Genomic DNA, 12,733 nt, shown 5'->3' with positions numbered 1-12,733 from the left:
ATTAAACATCCTCGGAAGCCGTGGCTGAGCCCTTTCCTTTCCTCGCCTCCTCGCTGAGGTTTCCTCTGCCCAAAATCAGCTGATGGCAGCGCGGCGTCACCGCCGGCAGAGCAAGCTGGGTTCTTGTGCAAGCATTTGGGGAAAAACTCGCTTTATTTCGCTCCCTGTGTGCCTTGGCTCCGTTGCTGTTGCCTCCTCCCCGCGTTTTTAGCCGTGTACACGTCGGGTGTTGTTATTTTCCCCCCCCCAAGGAGCTCCTGCAGTGTCCTGGAAGGAATTTCTGCCCCAGAACTCTTTCTTTTGGCGCTCCTCACACCCCTGGGCCAACTCGGTGCTGCTCCACCCTTGGCTGCCGCGGGGCTGGAAGGAAAACCCAACCGGGGGGGTGCGCCTGCGCCGTCCCCACCCCACCCCACGAGGGGAAAAAGTGCCCGTGGAGCCCCCCCAGACCCGAAAAAAGCCCCCACTGAGAAAAGACCCCGAGATTATCGCCGGTGCCACCCCTCACATGAAGCTCTCCACCGTCCGCCGGCGGCACAGCTCGCACCTCCCACCCAACACCCCCAGCTCGTGCCTCTCGGCCCCCCCCAAACTGCTCCCAGCCCCCCCAAAACTGCTCCTGGTGCCCCCCAAACTGCTCCTGGCCCCCCCAAAGCTGCTCCCGGCCCTCCCGGCGGCGGTGGAGGCGCGGAAGGAGCCGGTGGTGAGCGCCGCCTCCCCCCCGTCCTGCTCCTGCCGGCGGCGGCCGCAGCGGCAGGCGCGCCGCAGCTCCCTGCGGAAATGCACGGTGAAGAGCCCGTAGACCAGCGGGTCCAGGCAGGTGTTGAAGAGGCCGAAGAGGAAGAGGATGTGGCTGAGGGCCGGCGGCACCTTCTGGCGGGTCAGCATCTCCGGGGAGAACCAGTACCAGAGGCCCAGCAGGTAGTAGGGGGTCCAGCAGACGATGAAGGTCAGCACGATGGCGATGGACATGCGCAGCGTGCGCATCCGAGCCCTCCGCGGGATGTTGTCGGAGGAGCGCCGGAGCTGGAAGTCCCGGGAGGAGGCTGCAGGGAGGAAAAAAAGGAGGCAAAAAGGAAGGAGGAGGCGGTTTCTAGGGTTAATTAACGGGTAATGAGCTGGGGAGGTGGGGAGGAGATGAAGGGACGGAGGGTTTGGGGATGCTGAGGATGGAAAGGTGATGGAAAGGTGAACGAGGCGCGGGAGGAGGAGAAAGGACGGGGTGATAACGAGGAGAAAAAGGAAAAGAAAGGGAATAAAAAGAGGAAAAAAAAGGTGGTGGCGGAGCCCCCACGCTCACCGCCGGCCTCCTTCATCCTGCCCGAGATGGCGGCGAGGATGCGGCCGTAGCAGAGCACCATGACGAGCAGCGGCAGCAGGAAGAGGCAGGCGAAGGTGAACATGTTGTAGAGCGTCTCCTGCCAGTGCGCCCCGAAGCTGCCCACGGTGGCGCACTGCACGAAGCGCCGCGGCCGCGAGCGGCTCACCGTGTGGAAGACGAAGGCCTGCGGGTAAGGGAAGGGGACGCGGGGCCGTCAGCCGCCTTCCTCCTCCCCCTCATCCTCATCCTCATCCTCGCGCCCCCCCCCCGGTGTCCCTTCAGCCCTCGCCCACCTGCGGCAAAGCCAGCAGGGCGCTGAGCCCCCAGGCGGCGCCCAGCATCGCCTTGTTCCTCCTCTCGGCTCCCCCCACGGCCAAGGGGGTGACGATGGCGGCGTGGCGGTCCAGGGCGATGACGACGGTGACGAAGGCCGAGGCGTACATGGCGGCCAGCTTGAGGAACATCAAGGCCCGGCAGGCCGCCTCGCCCCCGTACCACTGCACCGTGGCGTTCCAGGCGGCGTCCAGCGGCATCACCACCAGCGTCACCAGCAGGTCGGCCGCCGCCAGGTTGGCCATCAGCAAACGCACCCGGGGCGGGGGGCGCCGGCGGGGGGCCCGGGCGGCCGCCCAGAGCACGGCCCCGTTGCAGCAAGCCGAGGAGAGGAAGAGGAGGCAGGTGAGCGCCACCCGCACCTTGGCGGCGGTGGAGAAGGTGGGCAGAGGGGGGGGGCTCCTCGCCTCCGCCGCCGCCCCCCCCGCAGCTCCGGTTGCCCCCCGTGCCGTTCATGCTGCCACCTGGGGCTGGGATGGGGATGGGAGGTGGGGGCCGCGCTGGGGGTGAGCCCCCCGGGATGGGGTGGTGGTGGTGCTGTGGGGGGGTGGGGGGGTGCTGAGCATCCTCGGGGCTCCTCGAGGGGCTCCTGGGGGGGCTCCTGTTCCCCTGCCTCGAGCTGTGTCGGGGCTCAGCCCCCAGGGGGACCCCAAATGATGGAGCCCACCCAGGACGTGGGGGTGCTGGTGCATAAAGGAGCCGGGCACCCGCGGGCTCTGGGGGCACCCAAGGGTGCTGCAGCTCACCCCGAGGAGCCCTCCGGGTGCAGCAGGGCCAGGGGGGGCACCCAGCCCGCTGGCATCACCTCCTCTCAGCACCCCCGGGGTGCTCTGTGGGCGTCCTTCATCCTCCTTCCTCCTCCTCAGCCACCGCGGGGGCCCTGCAGGGGGTGGGGGAGCCCCCCCTGGTCACCCTGGGGCAGGGCAGGGGGTCCCGGCAGCATGGGGGGGGGCTGTGGCTGCTGCCACCCCTGTCCCACACCCCCAGGGTGCAGCCCCCCCCCCCCCAGTGCTGCTCCCCCTCGGGTCCGTCTGTCCCTGGGTCCCCAGCAGTGTCCCCAGGGTGCTGTCACCCACCCCGCTGCCAGCTCTGCCCCCAGCAGTGTCCCATGACGGTGCCCCCCCAGCCCCAGCAGTGTCCCCAGAGTCCCAGCAGTGTCCCAATACCCCCAGCAGTGCCCCATGACTGTGTCCCCAGAGCCCCCCAGCAGTGTCCCCAGAGCTCCATCCGTGCCCCGTGGTGTTGTCCCCAGAGCCCCAGCAGTTCCCCGTGGTGGTGTCCCCCCAGCCCCAGCAGTGTCCCCAGAGTCCCAGCAGTGTCCCAATAGCTCCAGCAGTGTCCCAGTAGTCCCAGCAGTTCCCTGTGGCGTTGTCCCCCCAGCCCCAGCAGTGCTCCCAGAGCTCCAGCAGTGTCCCAGTAACCCCAGCAGCTCCCCATGGTGCTGTCCCCATCACCCCAGCAGCGTCCCAGTAGCCCCAGCAGCATCCCAGTAGCTCCAGTAGTGCCCCGTGGTGCTGTCCCCAACCCCAGCAGTGTCCCCAGAGCCCCAGTAGTGTCCCAATAGCTCCAGCAGCACCCCGTGGTGTTGTCCCCATAACCCCAGCGGTGTCCCCCCAGCCCCAGCAGCGTCCCAGTAGCCCCAGCAGTGTCCCAATAGCTCCAGCAGCGTCCCAGTAGCCCCAGCAGCATCCCAATAGCCCCAGCAGCTCCCCGTGGTGCTGTCCCCAGCCCCAGCAGTGTCCCCCGGCAGTGTCCCCAGCCCAGCCCCGCTGCGGTACCGCTCTGCAGTGCTGCCGCAGCCGGTGCCGCCAGCGCCCGGCTCAGCCCAGCCTCCCGCTGCGGGCACGGCCTCAGCCTCAGCCCCAGCCTCAGCCTCACCGGGAGGCCGCGGGCTCCCCACACCCCCCCACACAGCCCTGGGGGGGCGGGGGGGGGGCTGCACCCCCACCCCAAAGCCCCCCTGGGGTTGGGGTCCCCGCCGGGGGTCCCGGCTGCCCCCTGCCTCCCCCTGGCACCGTCGCGGCTGGAGCTGAGCCGAGCCCACCCGTGGGGCTGCCGTGGCCCCGGGGGGGTCTTTGGGGGGGGGGCAGCGGCCCCTCTGCTGCAGCCACGCTGTGTTTGTAGGGGCAGGGAACCCCCCCACCCCACCCCAAACGTCCCCCTGTGGGTCCTTACGCAGCCCCTGCCCAGGGGTGCGGGCACCCAGGGGTGCAGGAATTGGGCACCCTGGGGTGTGGGTACCCGGGTGAGTGGTCCCTGTGCACCACGGCACCCAGGGGTGCTGGCACCCAGAGGTGGTGGCACCCAGAGGTGGTGGCACCCAGGGGTGCTGGCACCCAGAGGTGGTGACACCCAGGGGTGCTGGCACCCAAAGATGCAGCCCCCGTGCACCCCGGTGTGCCCAGATGTGCAGACACCCAGATGTGACCCCCAAATGTGCTGGCACCCAGGGGTGCTGGCACCCAGATGAGCAGCCCCCACGCACCCCCGTGCCCAGCTCTACTGACACCCAGAGGTGCTGACACCCAGGGGTGCTGGCACCCCTTCTGCTGCCCCCCCACCCCACCCCGCAGCCCCCTCGGGAGGACACCTCTGGGCAGGGACTGGGTGCCCCCTGGGGGGCTCAGGGCGACCCCCAACCAACCCCATCCCCCCCCCCGACCCCAAAAAACACACACCCGGGCTGAGCCGTGCCAGGCCTTTATTCATGGGGGTGCTGACAGCGTGGCCCCATCCCCGTCCCCGCTCCCCCCCGGGACCCCCCCCAGCACGCAGGGGGCGTCCCTGTGGCCAAAAACCAGGGGGGAGACCCCCCCCCAAGGAGAAGGGGCTGTCCTGGGGCACGGGCATCCCGTGGCCGTTATTGCTCAGCGCGCCCAGCCCCGAGCAGCGTGTGGCCAGCGGGGACCCCCCCCCCAAAAAACGCTGGACCTAAAAAGGGGGGGGGGGAGAAGCAGGAGGTGGGGTCCGGTTGTCGGCTGCTGCCGCCGAGATCCACGGGGAGAAGCGGTGCTGGGGGGGGGGGGAGGAAGGAGCGGGATGAAGATGAAGATGAAGATGCGAGGGAGCCGGGGGGGTGCCAGCTCCTGCCGGACGTGCAAAGGTTCTGCCAGCGGCAGCGAGGGAAGAGTTTTTTTTCGGGTCCCCCCCCCCGCAGCCGTCAGTAGGCTTCAGGGTGAACGTTGCCAGCAGCCAGCCCGGGGAGCCCCCCCGCGGGTGCCTGTGCCGTCAGGGTCTCCGTTCCCACAGCCCCCGCTGCCCCGGCAGGCTCACGGCCACCACGGCGAGAGGACGGCACCCACGAGCAGGGTCCCTTCACGGGGTGTCCCCACGGCAGCCGGGACCGGGACCGGGACCCCCCTCCGGGCCGGCGCACGTGGGCAGGGGAAGGGGACGCTGCGGGCACCGCTCCGGGGAGGCCGTGGGCACCCTTAGGTGCCCGGCTCCAGGCTGAGGGCGCTCTGGAAGTTGGCCAGGAGCCGCATCTCCTCCGTCTGCATGGAGTGGCGGCGCAGGAGCTTGCGGCGTCCCTTGGGCGAGCCGGGAACCGGGAGCCCGCGGGGGCCGGGGGGGTGCGGGCCGGCGTGAAGCGGGGGCAAGAAACCGGCGCGCCCCGAAGCCAGGGGCTCCAGCAGGAGGGTGCCGGAGCCGCGGCGCTCCAGCAAACCGGGAGCGCGGCGCCGGGCACCGGGGGGGGATTCGGGGGTCGGCAGCGGCATGGCCGAGGCCGCGCATCGCCGCCCGCGCCCCGGCGAGGGGGGTGGCGAAGGGGGCCAGGGGCAAGCCTCGGGGTCGGGGGGCTCGCGGCGCCCCGCTTTGACCCGCGCCGCCTCGGGGGCCGTGTTGCGCCGGGCCAGGGGCTGGGGGCAAGCCGGGGGCACCCGCTCGGCCCAAGCCGCCCCCGCCAACCCCGCCGCCTCCCTGCCCTCGACGCTGTGACGCCGGGGCCGCGTGCCGAGGCTCAGCCCCTCCAGCCCCGGGGCCAAACGCTCCGGGGGAACCCGCGACGCCTCGACCCCCGGGGCCACCAACCCCCAGGGCTCCGAGTTGAGGCGTTTGAGCGGCCGAACCCGGGCTCGGGGGGGCTCCGGCACGGCGGCGGTGGCGACGGCAGCCGGCGGTGGTGGTGGTGGGAAGCGGAAGACGTCCCGCTCCTCCTCCTTCTCGCTGCCCGCCGGCGAGGCCGCCGTGCGCACCTCGATGTCGGAGGGCGACATGCAGAGCGCCGGCGAGCGCTTCTCCTCCAGCCCCGGCGAGGGGGGCGAGTTGAGGTACTGCCGCGTGGTCTTGGTGCCCGAGGGCGACGTGTCGGTGGTGATGATGATCACCTCCTTGCCCTGCGCCTTGCAGGCGTCCAGCAGCGCCTGCAGCGTCTCCCGGTCGCCCCGGTTGATGGCGTAAACCAGAGCGGAGGCGCCGGCGTAATCGCGGGCGCTGGGGTCGGCGCCGTGGGCCAGCAGCACGGCGGCCACGGCGGCCCCGGCGCGCTCGGCGCAGGCGTGCATCAACGCCGTCTTGCCCGTCTTGTCGGGGATGTTGGGGTCGGCGCCGTTCTCCAGGAGGTACCGAACCATGCGGGGCTGCTCCAGCGGGTCGGCGTAACGCGCCCGGCACGCGGCCATCAGCGGGGTCTGCCCGGCGGCGTTGCCCTCGTTGATGTAGGCTCCCCCTTCCAGCAGCAGCCGGGTGAGGCGAAATTTGCCCTGGGCCACGGCTCGCAGCAGCGCCGAGCCGTCCGCGGGCAGCATGGCCAAACCGGGAGGCGCCGCGGGCCCCGGTGGGCGACGCACGGGGCTGGGCATGGCACGCTCAGGGCCACCGGGACGGAGCGCGGTGGTGCCGAGGTGCCCAGAGCGACATCGCCCTCCTAGGGCAGCGGGGATGGCAGGGGGGACGCGGCGGGGTCGGGGTGCTCCTGGAGCATCGCTCGCTCGGGGCGGGGGGACGCGGGGTGAGGCGTTCGCAGGGCGTCAGGGGGACGCGGTGCCGGGACGTGGAGTGGCCCTGGGGGGGGCAGGAGGGGGCGCATGTTGAGCCCGCTCCCTGCCTCAGTTTCCCCAGCTGCCGCGGGAGATGCCCCCCTCCCGTGCTCCCCCCCCCCCCCGGGGCCGTGGGGATGCTCAGGCTCGGGGGGGGGGGCACTTGTGGGGTCTGCAGAGGGGACGGTTCCCGGGGAGGTGACCCCGGTGTCACCGCGCTGCCCCCGGTGCCGTCGTCTTGGGGCTGTGCCCACCCCCCCCGCGCGGTGCCCCCGGCCCCAAATCCCCAGGGCCCCCTTCCTCCCCCCTCCTTCCCTTCCCCTCTACCCCCCCCCCAGGCCCCCACCTGCAGCCCCACAGCCCCCAAATCCCCCGTCCCCCTTCCTGCACCCCCTCCTTGTGCTCTGTATCCCCCCGTGCCCCCCTCCAGCCCTGTCCAACCCCCCCCATCCCCTGCCCGTACCCCCAATCCCACCCCCAATCCCCTCCCCATCCCCTTAATCCCCCCCAATCCCCTCCCCATCCCCTTAATCCCCCCCATCCCCTCCCCGTACCCCCCAAATCCCCTGCCCGTGCCCCCCCCCCCCCCCATCCCCTTGCCTGCCCGGTTCCCATGGTTACTGCAGCTCATCCTCAGCTCTCCGGCCAGCCAGGAAAACGGGGAAAAAACCCAAAAACCACCCCCCCCCCCTCTTTATTTCCCCCCCCCATCCCCATTTTCAAGCCTGGCTGCTGCGGCCCCCCCCCAGCAAGACGCCGAACCCAGGCCTGGTGCTTAGGGGCTGCACAATCCCGGCCCTTTTTTTTTTTTTGGAGGGGGGGGGAGACCCCTTCCCACCCACCCCCCCCAAAAAAAAAAAAAAAAAAAAAGCCCCCTCCCCATCCTTCCATCCCTGCCTTTCTCTGTTACCGTGGGAACCGGAGCGTGGCCCCCCCCAGCGCCGTGGGGGGGTCCCCGGGGTGGGGGCGATGGAGGCGCCGGAGCCGTCTCCCGGTGGCCGCCATCCCGGCCGGCCGCGGCTTTAGCGAGGGGGAAGGAGGCAGGGGAGGTTATTTGGAGGGTTTATCCCCCCCCACACACACCCCCCCCGGCCATAAATCCCCCCCCCACACACACACACCCCATCAGCTCTCCCCGCATCCCTATTTTTGGCAGCTCCTGGCGCGGGGAGGGTTGGTTGGGGATGAATCACCCGGCGGCGGCGGAGCCAGCGCCGAACCCGCGGGGGTGCGACGGGAAAGGGGCGATGGGGGGCGACGGTTTGGGGTTGGGGGGGCACGAGGCAGCGGGGTTTGGGGCTGGGGGGCAGTGGGGTTAAGGGGGAGAGGGCTGAAGGGCCGGGGGGTATGGGGCTGGGGGGCTGGGGGCTGGGGGGTGGGAGGTTGGGGGGCGGCGGGGAGGTGGGGGGCAGCGGGTGGGGGGTTGGGGGCTGGGGGGTTGTAGGGTTTTGGGTGTGGGGTGATGGGTATGGGGGGGGTGGGTGAGCGGGGCTGGGTGCAGCGGTGCTGTGGGGTTGAGGCGCCCCGGGGCTGTGGGGCAGCTGGGTGGGCACCATGGGGCTGCGGTGTTGGGGCAGGGGGCAGGAGCCCCCCCCCCCCCTTGTGCCCGCTCCTCTTCCCATCAATGTCTTCAGCCTGGTCTCTGGCCCTACAGCCACTACTGAGGTGTCCTTCAGCCCTATCCCATCCCGTTCCTATCCCATCCCTATCCCCATCCCGTCCCCATCCCATCCCGTCCCAGTCTCCATCCCGTCCTGTCCCATTCCATCCCCATCCCAATCCCAATCCCACCCCCATTCACCCCATCCCCATCCCATTCACCCTATCCCTGCCCCACTCACCCCATCCCACCCCCACCATCCCACCCCATCCCATCCCATCCCATCCCATCCCATCCCATCCCATCCCATCCCATCCCATCCCATCCCCATCCCCATTCACCCCATCCCTGCCCCATTCACCCCATCCCACCCTCCCATTCATCCCATCCCATCCCAATCCCACTCCCATTCACCCCATCCCCATTCACCGCATCCCCATTCACCCTATTCCCGTCCCTTTCACCCCATCCCACCCCTCCATTCATCCTATCTCATCCCAATCCCAATCCCAATCCCAGTCCCAGTCCCAATCCCAGTCCCAATCCCCACCCCAATCCCAATCACAATCCCATTCATTTTAACCCCGCCCCATTCACCCCATCCCACACCCTCATTCATCCCATCCCAATCCCAATCCCAATCCCAATCCCAATCCCAATCCCAATCCCAATCCCATTCACCCCATCCCCCCCAATCCCCCCCAGTCCCCCCCATCGCTCCCCAATCCCCCCAATCCCCCCCAATCCCAATCCTAATCATAATCCCAATCCCCCCCATCCCCCCCACCCCCCCTCTCCCCTCCCCATTCATCCCCTCCCTGCCCCATTCATCTCCCCTCGCCCCGCCCCTTTCCCCGCCCCCTTTTCCCTCTCCGCTTTCCGATTGGCCCCTCCTCCCACCAATCAGCGCGGCCCTCGCCCTTCCGTACTCACCCCCCTCCCGGCCGCGCGTAGCGCCGCGGCGCATGCGCAGTGCAGGTACGGGGCCGAGCATGGGAGCGGGGGGGGGGGGCCCCGGGACCGGCACCGGGGGGGGGGGGCTCGGGGGGGGGTCCGGGGGGGGCCGAGCCTCGGGGGGAGCGGCCCCGGGGCCATGAGGGGGGCCCCGCCCCCCCCCCAGGCCTGCTGTGTCCCTTAGGGGGGGCCCCGTCCCGTTCCCCCCCCCCCCCCACGTGCCTGTTTAGGGCCCCCCCCGTGTCCTTTAGGGCCCCCCCCCCCGTATCCCCTTAGGGCTGCCCCGTCCCGTTCCCCCCCCATATTCCTTTAGGGCCCCCCCTTATCCCTTTATGGGTGCCCCCCCGTCCTTTTTTAGGGCTTTCCTTTTTAGGGCTGCCCCCCCCATATCCCTTTAGGGCCCCCCCATATCCCTTTAGGGGCACCCCATCCCATTACCCCCCCATATCCCTTTTCCAGGTGTCCCCCCCCCATGTTCCTTTAGGGCTGCCCCCCCCAATCCCTTTTTAGGGGTGCCCCATCCCATTACCTCCCCATATCCCTTTAGGGTTGCTCCCCCATGGCCCTTTTTGGGTGTCCCATCCCATTCCTCCTCCATCCTTTAGGGCTGCCCCCCCCATACCCTTTTAGGGCTGCCCCCCCCATATCCCATTTTAGGGCTGCCCCCCCCCATATCCCATTTTAGGGCTGCCCTCCCCATACCCTTTTAGGGCTGCCCCCCCCATATCCCATTTTAGGGCTTCCCCCCCCATATCCCATTTTAGGGCTGCCCCCCCCCATATCCCTTTTTAGGGGTCCCCCTTCTCCCTTAGGCTTCCCCCTTGACCCCCCTTGCCCCCCCCTGCCCCGGCCGCCCCCTCCCCTGCTCTGTGCCCCCCCCGCAGCCCCCCCCGGGCTCCGTGCCCCCCCCCAACCCCCCCATGGCGGGTCGAGGCCGGGGTCGGGGTCGCGGGCAGCTGACCTTCAACGTGGAGGCCGTGGGCATCGGCAAGGGGGACGCGCTGCCCCCCCCCACCCTACAGCCCTCCCCCCTCTTCCCGGTGAGTTTTGGGGGGCCTGGGGGGGGAGGGGGGGGGACACAACCCGGGAGTGGGGCGCGCAGCCCCCCCGGGGGACAACTTGGGGGGGGAGAGGGTGGGAGTCGGGGGGACAGGCGGGGTGACAAGGGGGGGGGATGGGAGTTGGGGGGGCAATTGGGGGGGCAGTTCGGGTGACAGCTGGGGGGACAGGGTGACAGTTGGGGTGACAACTGGGGGGACAACTGGGGGGGCAAGATGGGAGTCGGGGTGACAGGGTGACAGCTGGGGGGACAGGGTGACACTTGGGGTGACAACTGGGGGCACAGAGTGACAGTCAGGGTGGCAGTTTGGGTGACGCTTGGTGACAGGATGGCAGTCGGGGTGACAACGGGGGGGACAGGGTGGCAGTTGGGGTGACAGGGTGGCAACTGGGGGGACAGGATGGGAGTCGGGGGGACAGTCAGGGTGACAAGTGGGGTGACAGGACGGCAGTGGGGGTGACAACTGGGGGTGACAGTTGGGATGGCAGGGTGACATTTGGGGTGCCAAGTGGGGTGCCAGGAGGACAATTGGGGTGAGAGTTGGGGTGACAATCAGGGTGCCAGTCAGGGTGACAATTGGGGTGCCAGGCGGGGTGACAATTGGAGTGGGAGTTGGGGTGTCAGTTGGGGTGACAATTGGGGTGCCAAGCAAGATGACATTTGGGGTGACAATGGGGGTGACAATCGGGGTGCCAGTTGGGGTGACATTTAGGGTGACAATTGGGGTGACAATTAGGGTGCCAGGCAGGATGACAATTGGGTGACGTTTGGGGTGCCAGTCTGGGTGACAATTGGGGTGCCAGGTGGGGTCACAGTCAGGGTGACAATCAGGGTGCCAGTTGGGGTGACAATTGGGGTGCCAAGCAGGATGACAATCGGGGTGACAGCCGGGGTCCCCCCCCCCCCGTGCCCCCCCCAGCCCGTGGAGTACCGCCCGGTGCCGCTGCCGGGGGGCGAGGAGCTGGAGTACATGCTGGCCCTCAAGCAGGAGCTGCGCGGCGCCATGAGGAACCTGCCCTACTTCATCAAACCCGGGGCACCCCGCAGAGGTACCGGGGGGGGGGGGAAGATTTAGGGACCCCCCCGACCACAAAAACCCCGCTGAGACCCCCCTCACCCCGCAGACATCGAGCGCTACTCGGACAAGTACCAGGTCTCCAACCCCATTGACGGCGCCATCGATTGGAACCCAGGTCCCTGGGGTTTTTTTTTGGGGTGGGGGGGGCTTTTTTAGGATCGGGGGGGTTTGGGGGGGGCTGATCCAGCCCCTTTTTACCCGTCCCCCCCCCCAGACTGGAGGCGGCTGCCGCGGGAGCTGAAGATTCGGGTGCGGAGGCTGCGGAAGGGCCGTGAGTACCCCGTGTCCCCCCCCCATATTTGTGTGTGTGACCCCCCTCCGGGGTGGGTGACGCTCCCCCTGCCCCCCCCCCCGTGTCCCCCCCCCCCTCCAGGGACCACCGTCCTCGTCCCCAAGGCCAAGCAGCGGGCGGCGCTCGACAAGGAGGAGGCCATCAAGAAGCTGGAGGTAACGAGGCCGAAGGCTCCGACGTGCCCCCCCCACCCCAAATTTAGTTCTGGGGGGGGGCATTTTGGGGCATTTTGGGGGGGGTTCACGGCTGAACGCGCCCCCCCCCCAGAGCCTGGAGAAGAAGGAGGAGGAGGTGACCTCGGAGGAGGAAGAGGAGAAGGAGGAGGAGGAGGAAGGCAAGGAGGAGGAGGAGGAGGAGTACGACGAGGAGGAGCACGAGGAGGTGGGGGGGGGGGGGCGAGAATTTTGGGGGTGTTTTTATTTTTTTTGGGGGGGTCTCACGGTTTTTCTTCGCCCCCCCCCCCAGGAGACCGACTACATCATGTCCTACTTCGACAACGGCGAGGACTTCGGCGGCGACAGCGACGACAACATGGACGAGGCCGTTTACTGACCCCCCCCCGGGGGTTTTGGGGGACCCCACGACCCCCCCAAGCCCCCCCCCCACTTGGTGGGGGTCCCAGTATCCCCATTCTGCCCCCATCCTGGTGCTCCCAGTGCTCCCAGTCAGGGTGGCCGGCAGGTGGCACTTGTGCTCCAGGGATGGGTGCCGCAGAGCTGGGTGCCCCCCCCCCCCCCCCGGGATGGGATTTTTTTTTGGGGGGGGGGGGTGACCCCGCTGCCCCCCCCCCCCAGTTTGGGGGTCCTGGGGGGCCCCAACCCCTGCGGGAGGGGGGCGTGGGGGCGGTTTTTAATGGGCTGCGTTTGGATTTAGGGTGGGGGGGTGACCGTGCCCCCCCCCCCCCCCAGCTCACCCCGTGCCCTTTTGGGGGAAAACGTCGTGTGTGTGTGTGTCCCCCCCCCCCCAATTTTTAACAGCTTTTTAACGTTTGGAGCTTTTTTACCGATTCGGGTGGATTAAAATCGGGGTTTTTTTCTTTTTGCGTCCTGCGGCCTCCAACTTTTTGGGATTGGGGGGGGGATAAAAAAAAAAAATAAATAAAGGGGGGGGGGGGGC

At 69.0% G+C, this 12,733-nt stretch overlaps 3 protein-coding genes across 3 annotated transcripts; 1 reads left to right on the top strand and 2 right to left on the bottom strand.

Annotated features, from left to right (window-relative positions):
* Nucleotides 1-134: 134 nt before the first annotated feature.
* Nucleotides 135-2,106, bottom strand: LOC116499802 (gonadotropin-releasing hormone II receptor-like; the record flags this gene model as incomplete). Its single annotated transcript, XM_032204652.1, has 3 exons — nt 135-1,046; nt 1,301-1,505; nt 1,615-2,106. Coding segments are annotated over 3 exons (1,239 nt in total), but the record flags the coding sequence as incomplete, so codon positions are not given.
* A 2,471-nt stretch (nt 2,107-4,577) lies between these two features.
* ANKRD34A (ankyrin repeat domain 34A) lies at nt 4,578-7,683 on the bottom strand. The gene is made up of 2 exons (XM_032204517.1): nt 7,544-7,683; nt 4,578-6,658 (listed from the first exon to the last, which is right to left on the bottom strand). The coding sequence occupies exon 2, from the start codon at nt 6,454-6,456 to the stop codon at nt 5,086-5,088; it is 1,371 nt and encodes a 456-aa protein (XP_032060408.1). The 5' UTR covers nt 6,457-6,658; nt 7,544-7,683; the 3' UTR covers nt 4,578-5,085.
* Nucleotides 7,684-10,107: 2,424 nt separating this feature from the next.
* On the top strand, nt 10,108-12,368 carry POLR3GL (RNA polymerase III subunit G like). Its single transcript, XM_032204536.1, has 7 exons — nt 10,108-10,227; nt 11,167-11,296; nt 11,372-11,440; nt 11,540-11,596; nt 11,699-11,772; nt 11,885-11,998; nt 12,083-12,368. The coding sequence occupies exons 1-7, from the start codon at nt 10,108-10,110 to the stop codon at nt 12,167-12,169; spliced, it is 651 nt and encodes a 216-aa protein (XP_032060427.1). The 3' UTR covers nt 12,170-12,368.
* The last annotated feature ends 365 nt before the right edge of the window (nt 12,369-12,733 follow it).

The sequence above is a fragment of the Aythya fuligula genome, chromosome 28 (genome assembly GCF_009819795.1).
Source record: "Aythya fuligula isolate bAytFul2 chromosome 28, bAytFul2.pri, whole genome shotgun sequence".
Taxonomy (NCBI): Eukaryota; Metazoa; Chordata; class Aves; order Anseriformes; family Anatidae; genus Aythya; species Aythya fuligula.
This window is presented reverse-complemented; position numbering and strand designations above follow the sequence as displayed.